This window comes from Populus euphratica, unplaced genomic scaffold (assembly GCF_000495115.2).
Source record: "Populus euphratica unplaced genomic scaffold, PopEup_1.0 scaffold75.1, whole genome shotgun sequence".
In the NCBI taxonomy this organism is placed as follows: Eukaryota; Viridiplantae; Streptophyta; class Magnoliopsida; order Malpighiales; family Salicaceae; genus Populus; species Populus euphratica.
The window spans coordinates 621380-632032 of record NW_011499866.1 but is presented as its reverse complement, the minus strand read 5'-3'; the positions used below and the strand labels follow the sequence as shown (position 1 = coordinate 632032).

The 10653-nt window shown below is 30.3% G+C and overlaps 1 protein-coding gene across 1 annotated transcript; it reads right to left on the bottom strand.

The window, feature by feature from the left end:
• Nucleotides 1-3915: 3915 nt before the first annotated feature.
• Nucleotides 3916-5854, bottom strand: LOC105126141 (peroxidase A2-like). The gene is made up of 4 exons (XM_011026899.1): nt 5395-5854; nt 5101-5292; nt 4709-4877; nt 3916-4634 (listed from the first exon to the last, which is right to left on the bottom strand). Exons 1-4 carry the CDS (start codon nt 5686-5688, stop codon nt 4183-4185), a joined length of 1107 nt encoding a protein of 368 aa, XP_011025201.1. The 5' UTR covers nt 5689-5854; the 3' UTR covers nt 3916-4182.
• Nucleotides 5855-10653: the final 4799 nt, after the last annotated feature.

The following is a 10653-nucleotide window of genomic DNA, read 5'->3' as shown; positions in this document are numbered from 1 at the left end:
TAAAACGGTCACACACATTCTAGAAATAGTAATTTTAGTTGGTATTGTAGTAGTGATTTAATTGTAATTTTTTATTTTTTATAATTTTTTTACTGTAACAATGACAAAATTATGATTTTTTTTTCTTATGGAAAATTTATAATTTTCTATTTTTTTGGAAAAAAAAATATTTTTTGTTTTGGCTCCCCCCTCCCTCCTTTCTCTTTATACTTGATATATTTATCACTCTACACCAAATCTATATATCATAATTATTTTTGTTTTTATCTTCATTCTTTTATAGTTTTTTTTAAATTTTTTTATTTCTTAAAATTTATTTTAGAAAGAAATTATTATTTTTTATTCTCAACACTTAAAATATTTATCACTCTACACTTATAAGTCCACATGCTTGGATCTTTTTTCATTTATTTGTTAATGGGATATACAAAATGTCATCTATTTTTTTTTTTCATAACGCGTCAGGCATGTGAACTTGGCTTGCTAGGCCTAGTAAAGTCTGACTTCTTCTTTTTTTTTTAATTTTTTAATTCATATCTTTTTAATATTTATCTTTTTAATTTTTATTTAAATTAATATTCCTTTCCTTTAGTTCTTCATATTGTTCAATTAGATTTTTTGTAATAGTGATTGTTTTCAATTATTTTGTATGTGTTTAATTTTTTGAAGAAATTATTCTAGTTTATCTATATTTTTTATGTTTTATATAAATAATTTTTATTTTTAAAAATTAAAATTATTTATTCTTGGTAAGAAACAATGACCTTTAAGATAAAAAATAAAATAAAATAGTGTGCTTCAAATAAAAATATTGGGGTTAAATAAGGTCAAATAGATTCATTAAAATATTTTTTTATTAGCATAAATGATTCTTGATTTATTTAATTAAATGTATATCCAGGCTTATTGATTTATGATTGAGATTGTTTTACTCAAAATACATGTTGAAAAAGTAAGTAAATCACGGGGACTTGCTAGTTTTAAAGAAGTTTGTATATTTTTTTTCGTTAAAAAAATTATTCAACCTTTGGTGAATTGTTAGTTAAATAGCTAGTATAATCTAATTTAGAATTAGCTGTTATGATAATAAGAAAATTATTTTGGAAAAAGTCTTATTAAACTATTCCTATTTAGTTGATGGGCATAAGAGAAAAAAAAATATGCCCTACCAATTCAAATAAAGATATTGAAAACAATATCCACTGCCAAATCAAATAAAAAAAATATACAATATATCTGTTGCATTTACAGATTTGTACTGCACTTAACTTATAATGTGTGTCAGAATTGTAACACAAACTTTGATAATACATGAATGGAATAGCCATATTGCTTTGCTTCAAGATTGACACATTACTTATTATGCTTGGAAAAGTTGTTAAAATTATGTTTTTTTTTTAATTTAATTTATTTTTTATTAAAAAATATTTTTTATATTTTCAGATTATTTTGATATACTGATATTAAAAATAATTTTTTAAAATAAAAATAATTTATTTTAATATATTTCTAAATAAAAAATACTTGTCCTCACTCTTATTATAATCTCAATCACATCCACCGGCTAGGACTTCAAACGCTCACGCTCGATTACATTTAAAAGTTAATTAAGAAAATATATCTTTAACATAAACAATCTCGCCCGGCCAACAGCTCAATAATATCAATATTCCAGTTAATGGTTAAATAACCAAATTATATGGGCTTTAGGCCCATCTCTGTCCACTTTCAGAGGCTCTTCACAAAACCAAACATGTTGCTGCACTTGATGTGATCTTTGTAAAATTGATTGAAGTTATATTTTGATTTTTAATTCAGATAAATTTAAAAGACAAAGTCTATCTTCTCTGTTCATACAGAAAATCCAACATTTCCATTTGCATACTAAAATTAAATTAAAGGTAGAATTCACCCGACATCGCGACGACCTTAAAAATATAATTCAATGGAAATAATGGATTTCTGGCATTCTATTCTTTGATAGGGGAATGATCTTGTTTAAGGAGTCGTCACCTAGTATTATGGTCACTAGGAACCCTAACTGGTCAATAGAGATTCTATGATTCGGGACTCATTACGTAAATGTCCTGCCTGAGGCAGGCTGCATTGCTAGTTTCTTCTTAAATTGCTATATGTTTATTAGTTTGTGCTATGATAATTTGCTTATAATATCCCTGACTCTAGCGTCAATGAATATTTAACTACAAATATTTCCAACTCTGGCGTTGGTAAATATTACGCAGCTATAGAAATAAAATAAATCTAAATTAATATTTTTTTTTATTCCTGATTCTGGCGTCAGTGAATAAACAAATCAAATAAATTTATTTTTACATATGCACATATTTTTTATTTTTCTAGCTAAATAAAATAAAATACAACGAATAAAAATAATATAAATTTGAACTGGTATTTTTATTCCTGACTCTGGCGTCAGTGAATAAATCAATAAATTTACATTATTTTTATTCATGCATACACATTTTTTATTTTTATATTTTTTATATTTACCAGCAGGAGTGCGTGAAGTGCTCACGCACGTCTGCTACAGGAAGCATGTAATTAAAATGCAAGAAGAGAAAGAGCAACTTACCTGGTGCTGCAATTAAAGATGATAATGACAGTGGAAGGTAGGCCTGCTGATGCTATTTTCTCTTCCTCTATTTTCCTCTCGGTGTCCCTCTAGTCCTCAGTCTCTCGGCCCTCTTTTTCCAAGCACACCCCTGGCAAACACGGACCAGTTAATTATTTTAGCAAGAAAAGAAGGAAACTTATCTAAGCATGTGGCTACTGAAGGCGAAGTCGAGGGAGACTGGGAAGAAAAAGGATTGAGGGGGGCGGCGACTAGTATAGGGTTCGCCGCCCCCTTCTTTTTGTGTGTTTCTCTCTTTTAAGGTTTCTGGTAATGACCTCCTCTTAAGGTTTTTTCTTTTAGGGTTTCTCTCTAATCGCCCTCCCTCCTTCTTTTCTTTCTTTTGCTATGTTTTTCTAGGTTAATTATCTGTTCTCGGGTTCATCCTTCCCCCCCCCCCTAAGATCTATATTCATAGTGCAAGAGTCCCATCACTTGCGAGAAGTAAAGTCTCAATCAAACTCATTCTCTTTTTTGAAGTTCGAATTAGAATCGAATTCGAAAGCAGACAACTAATCATTATCTTGAGGATTATCTTGAAGAAGATAAGGATTATCTTGAAGGTAAGGATTATCTTGAAGAAGATAGGGATTATCTTGAAGGTAAGGATTATCTTGAAGAAGATAAGGATTATCTTGAGGATAAGACTAGAATGACAAAGGTATATTGTAGTCCTCAATTTTCACGGAAGTTGACAAATCACACTTTTCATCGAAATAAATCTCTGATCTTTTAATTTTTCATTTTAAACCCTGTAAAAATTAAATTAAAAGCCAAAGGGCCAAAATTGGATTATGACAATGTTTATTTATATTTGGGAAAACCTTCAAGTTAGTCCCCTAACTAGGAGCTGTATGTTGTCATAGTATCCAAACTATCAATTTTCTTAATTGGGTTACTACGTTTCTCAATGTGTTAAATGCCATTAAGGAGCATCTAATACTTTAGGAACCCAATTAAGAAAAATGATAGCTTAATTATGAACCGAAAGGCTGAAAGCGAATATTTATTAAAAGTTGAGGGACTATTATGATAGCTTAATTATCACCCAATGGATTGGGTCCTTGTCTATGTCGGTAAAAGGCCAATCCATCCTTGTCTTGCCCCATTTTTCCCCTCATCTCCATCACTTTCACCCGAAAGATAAAACAAAATTTCCTCGGATAGCCAGTTCACTACTCACGAGACCTCATCAACAATTCATTTTGAAATTTTTCAATTTTCTTGGTGGGACATGACATTTTATTGTTGATGAGTTTCTTTTTGAATTGTTGCAAGATCCATGATGACAAGAGAGAATTCATTAGGGAGCACTAAACATTATCTAGTAGCAGAGCATCTATAACTCGTGAGGCTATGCTTCTCAAAGCTGAATTGCAACAGACACAGATTTGGAGGCAGCATGCGTAAACTACTGAAATAGAGAACCATATATATATAGATACATAAAAGTATGCCTCCGGCTTGCTTCATGTAGCCCTTTCATTCCAAGATGCTAGCTAGCTGCATATCATACAGACATTTATTTGATCTCAATCTTGTCTTCTCATTTAAATTGAGCTAACCAGAAGAGCATTTGATCCAGTTGAGTTGTTGACTATTCTGCAATTCAATCTGATTTCTCCGTCTGTCCCAGTTAAGGGGCTAATATTCCCCATTCTAATCATGGACACCACAAAGCTTTCAAAGAATGCAGTCTGATTACTACTAAAATTGTTGACAATGGAAATGGTATCGGCACCTGTAGTAGAGAACAACTCTTGATCACTCTGAAGCAGGCCTTCATTGGTTTGAAGATTGGAAAAATAGTTGCCATCGAAAGTATCGGGTGTAGTGCGATCAAGATTTGCTAAAACACTCTGATTTCCACCTTGAGGACATAATTGTTGAAGTGCTGCTAGATACGTTGTGTTCAATGTTGGATCAGGATTGCCACTGCCACTAAAATTATACAATCTACTGATGAAATTTAAACATTGAGCTCTTCCAAATGTGTGAGCACCTGAAAAACGTGCACGTCAAATTAACCTTGCAACAAGAAATAAATGGATCACTAGAATGCTAGCGAAGACATGCCTGAAAGGGCAACCAGGTCACTACTGGTGTTGAGGCCCACGGCTGCAAACTTGGATTTGAGAACAGCAAGGCTCTCGGAGGGAGCCGGAATGGAAGAATTAGCACCACTTCTGTTTGCTGTTAAGCTGTCTCTTCTTCCCAAAAGAACTGTCCATGAGGGCCCTCCTGCCTGTGATCAAACTTTAATTTAAGAAGCAAACAACAATGTATCCAAAAACAAGAAGCTGCAGCAAAGACACGTAGATTAACACATTTTCAATTTTACGTTCAAAGAAATTAGCATATTAGTAGTCCATCATTTGACCAAAAAACACAAATCTCTTTGCTTTCTCCTCTTTCTTCGAATTCACTGAGGTTTGAGAAGTTACAGGAAAGAGAAATCATTAACATACCAAACGAACAGACTCTTCAGCTGCAATGGCGAGAATATCAGCACAAGAAACTATCCCAGTGCAAGCATTCTCCACAGCAGCCTTCATGTTATCAACAACATCAAAACCCCTTGCTGAATTATTATTTGGAGCAGCTTCTTTCTCACTCTCTATACTATCAGTGTTGTCCAAAAGAATCGAGCCATCACATCCCTGAACCAAGCTTGGTAATTAACACTTGAAGTTCAAGAAACAATATGTATGATTATCCAACAACGTTAGAAAAATAACATAATTAGTTATACAGATGGTTACATCAACAAAACAATCATGGAAATGAAGTCGAGTGAGGCTGGCTCCAATCCTGGGATCCGTCTGCATGGCCTGAACAAGGACTCCTCGAATGATGGTGCTCACATTCGGGCATGTTCCATCGTAGAATGTGGGAGTCAGCTGAGCATAGGCACAGGGAAGTGATCCTCCAAACCAGATTACAAAAAAAAGAGATGCAACTAAAGGATGCAAGGCTTTATCTACCATCATTTTGAAGGAAAATACTCTTTCCATCGATCGATTACTAATCAAGTGTTGCTTGGGATCTAAGGGCATTTAAGCTATGGAGCAATAAGAATCTTTGTGACCTAATATATGCCTACAAGTTTCAAACAAAAGTGATGATTAATTATTGATTCTGAAAAAAGACTGCTTTGATGATAAAAGCAAGTGTAACGTATATGATCATTTTTCATGTGAAAAAAGAGAGAAATATTAATTGATAGACATTACAACTTAACAATGTCATGTAGAATTTTTTTTTGGTCTTGGAGTTATTGTAAAATCTATGAAAAATTTTACGTATTCGGACATGCAAGCAAAGAATCTATTTCAACAATTAATTAGCATATCGTAAAATGAGAGTATCTTGATTTTTGAGGGACAAAGTACCGTTTTTCGTGAGTTGTACAGACGATATTTCTTCACTTGGAATTATTCACTATTGTCTATCAATTAATCAATAAAATGAAAGCACATCAGCTTTCATGTTTTGAGACAACATTATTTTGGGTAATGGCAATTTAATTTGAAATACATTTTTAGTTTAATTTTAGAAATGGGGACGTTGGACTTGGACCCCTCTTCAAACCTTACGCACACATGTTTGGATGCTGAGAAAAGCAATGTGATGCAAAATCTTATTTTTTTAATCAAAAGATGACGGGACAGAAATATTGTTGAAGCATCACTAGCTCTCCGGCAAGAGTTAGAAGTAGGTGCAAAGAATTTATCACTTTAAAAAAGATGCAGGTAGGCTTTGACATTTTGCATTAACGTGACCTGCCACTAATTAACGAACGAATTAAATCGACCAAAATTGACAACATTTTCAATATTTCCAAAAGATGATGAATCACATAGTTTAGTGCCTATATAATCACGACGTTGAATGCATATATATAATGTGATTTTTTATAATCGTTTCTAATTGTGATATATATTATTATACACATATATAATAATAGGGAAATCCTATAATTTAATACCAAAAAAAAAAATTATATTATACTATTGTAGTGCGCCTTTATAACAATGCAAAAATTTAATTTAAAGATACGGAGATCAAGAAAGCATGAGGCTCGTGGATTATTCATTGGTTCATACAGAGTAATTTTTTTTTTTTTTTTTAGTTTTTTCGAAAGGAAGAGATTTATAAATAACACTAATTTTGATTGAACAACAACTCATTATTTATTGTCTAACTTGTTGAACATATATATGATGTTTTTTTTTTCAAGAAATTTGCCACTTCGGAGGTGGTGGTGATGGGATTGGAATGAGAGTCCCTAATTGCGGCAGATCCTTTTCAGCATTGGCGCAGCAAGAACCTGTCCTCTAGGAGTGTGATTATCAAAAACTACACAAGTGCCTGTCCTAGATCCATGTGGTGGTCATAGTGTATTATAGCAGCCCCGTGGTGCATAGCAACCATCAGTGGTGGTATATCCGCACTTGTATCCTTCAATATTGTCGATACATACATAAAAAAATATTGTCACCAAAGGCATATCTCATAATTATCAAATAACACACACAAATATTAGCGGGGAGTTTAAGTAGATTACCAATCACGAGAAGGAGAGTACTAAACATGAGAATAGCAGTAGGAAATAATTTCTTGGAAGCCATTTTTAAAATAATACTTTGAAAGAATAAAGAAGAGGGTGTTCAGAGATTCTATATTTATAGTTGATTTCTCCAGTTTTTTCTAGAAGACCCTAATGTTGTTTCTATTTTAAATAGTATAAATCTGAATTTGAATAAATTGTTAATATAAAAAATTTGAATAAATTATAAGTAGTATCAATGATAATCTGATTAAAACCTTTTGTTTTGAGAATCTAATTAAAACATTCTTGATTAGCGGTATCTATTCCCTAGGAAAATATTTTAGATAAAAGATTTTCTAAGCAAATTAATCTGGGTAAAATATTTTTTTTAAGAAATATTTTATTAATTGAAAAATATTTTAAGAAATATTTTAAAAATCTTGGTAAATCTGGTAAAATATAACTATTTTTTCAGTTGTGTTTATAAACGGAAAACAAATCTATATGAAATACCCATGATTAACTTCCCAAAAATCGCATGCAATTAACCGATGGATCCCTACGATAATAATAATATAAAAAAAAAACATTGGATCCATAATACCTATTCTTGAAAATCTTGTGAAATTAATGATGAATAATTCCGGAAATCCAATGTATTTTAGAAGACCCATTGTTTGTATTTTGAATAGTATACATCTGAATTTGAATAATTTGTTACCATAAATTATAATCGTTTTCATATACACGAGCTATGTACACCATGATGAATTGATGGTTACATAATAATAAGTAACGTAACTTTTTGCTAGAAGAGATGGACGTAACTTATAACGTAACCTCCTCTTAGAAAGAAGAAATAAAATAATTATTATTTTTTTCTATATCATTTTAAAATTAAATATACCAACTATTTGAAGAATTATTCTTAAATATATTTTTTCTTCTCTTGTGTATTCGCATTGCATTTAATTATTTCTATATATACACTTACATTACAATGTATGCATACATTAATGAATTCTTTTTCTAGAAAAACTAAAGAAGTCAACTCATTTTAGTTCCATTGGCGCCTTAAAGATCCTAATACCTTACCCAGAAGGAGACAAAGGTCTAACATATGACAAAAAGATAACAGTTTAAAGTAATTCTCTAAAAATGGGGATCCTAAAACTATAATTTGAAAATCTTAGGAATTTATTTTTTTTATTTTAAGAAAAAATCATATAAATAAGCGCTAAGAAACATAAAACAACAATTCACATATAAATAGTTTCCATAATATGCCAGAGAGATTAAAAAGACATTGGGTATTAGGAGTTTCTTTTCTTGCTTTTTTTAATAGGATGTAGAAGTAGCTAGATGAGATAATTTGGAATTTAAATGGATGGTCGCAAATATATTGTTAATAATAAGTTGCATTTATAAATGCCCCCCCCCCCCCCCCCTAGATGAGATAATTTGGAATTTAAATGGATGGTCACAAATATATTGTTAATAATAAGTTGCATTTATAAATGCCCCCCCCCCACACACACACAAACAAAAAAAAAAGAAAAAAGAAGAAGAGAAAGTACAAAATAAAAAGGAAAAAAATTGGATATATATCAAAAATATACCTGAATGCTCAAGAAATTCCTAAAAACTGGTTGAGGAAGATCAAAATATATTAAATTAAAAAATGTAACAGTGTGTTTTTGACCGATAAAAGCTTTATTGAAAAAAAATCAATTTACAGAGAAAAATTCAAAATTGGATATTTAAGAACTAAGTTGAAGTTCTTCAAGATTCAATTGAATTTATTGAGGGCTTAATTGAAAAAAAATATAATTTTTGAAGTCAAATTAAGCTTTAAATGGAGGAAATTAAAGTTTAGGAGTTAAATTGAAGTTTTTAAGAGTTTATAAGGTTAGACTAGGGGCTTAATTATTTAAATATTGAAGTTCGATGGACAATTAAAAACTTAATTAAAGAAATCCAAAATCAAATACAAATTGAAAAAGAGGTGTGAATATAAAGGCTGAAATTGATCAAATTAGGAGTCAAATTAAAAAAAAATTATAAGTTTGTTGGTCAATTAAAAGTTAAAATACTCAAATTTAGAATCATAAATTAAAATGAAAATAATGGTCAACTTTGGGACTGGAAATTGAGTTTGGCAAGAGTCAATTTACAAAAAATTTAAAGTTAGGAGGTGATTAAGAATGCAATTAAAATAAATTAGAAGAACATGGATTCAATTGAAATTTATCAATTCCAAATTAAAACTCCAAATGACGTATTTTTATAAGAATTCAAAAACTATTGATCCTTGCATAATTCTCAACATATATATGATTTTGTTTTGACCAAATTTGGTCTGTTTTGGAACCCATATTGTTGGGTCATGTTTGATATTTTTTTATATTCTTAGTATTCTTTATTTTTTTATGCTTGATTTGTTATGTTTAAAGAATTTTTAGTTTTTTAGTTTTAGTTTTGTTTTTAGGTTGTTTTTAAGTCAAAATAGAATTTTTTTGTTCTGTTTATGATTGAACAAGAAGTTTTAGATCAACATAACTAGGTAAAATTGGGTCAAAGGTTAAGGATCCTATTTGGTTTGTCATATTTTTGTTAAAAAGCTTCTTTTTTTTCTTTTTTCTTTTTTTTTTTGTTAAGGGTGTATTGGGCAAACACTCCTTAGATCTATTTTTTTTTTAAGAAAAATGAGTTTTTGTCAAATAAAACCTAAAAAATAAAAAAAATATATTTTCTTTTCTTATTGCATGTGACTAAAAATCATAAAATTATTTAAGCCTTTTTTTTAAAAAAATATAAAATACTTTGGCATTTTTTTTAATATATTACATGAATCTTACAATAAGTTTGTAATATTATAAAGAGTTTTGACCTACATTTTAAAAATAAAAATTTTATTCTATTTATTTTAATATATGGCATTATAAATATGGATTTTTGATATTAAAAAAAACAGTTTAATTTATTTTTATATTAATATTAGAATGACTGAATTCAGATAAGTTGTTTTGAGTACACTGCTCTGAGCATTTCAGGTTTGAAAATAATTGTTGCCATGAGAGTTAGTTGGAACAATTAAAAATGTGTTTTCCTCTAGTCCCTTTCTTCTCACATTATTTGGGGAAAAGCCCACCTGTTGCAATTAAATTTTCCTCTGACTGTACTTCAATAATTTGGACTCCATTGTTTTTTGACAGGAAGGTTTGCCACTGCCAACTTGTAAACTGATGATAGGATTCCTCACAAAAACACTCTTTGTGGGAAGCAGTTCAACAACATAATCAACCTTTAGAATATCCCTTCTACCATTTCTTGCAGTATTCGTAACATTTTCATCCATAATATCATAATAAGAGACCTTCTTATATCCATATCGTTGTTCTATTGAGCAGTCCCACTCATTACTTCAGTTCTTGCTCCATTTGTTTTATCTTCCATCAGCTCCTCAGAA

Bases quoted from the DNA above. Each gene is read 5' to 3' on its own strand.
- LOC105126141 (XM_011026899.1), bottom strand. From the start codon at position 5,688: ATGCCCTTAGATCCCAAGCAACACTTGATTAGTAATCGATCGATGGAA. The intron at 5,293-5,394 runs GTAACCATCTGT...AGCTTGGTTCAG, and splicing joins TCCATGATTGTTTTGTTGAT to GGATGTGATGGCTCGATTCT. The intron at 4,878-5,100 runs GTATGTTAATGA...GTTTGATCACAG, and splicing joins CTGAAGAGTCTGTTCGTTTG to GCAGGAGGGCCCTCATGGAC.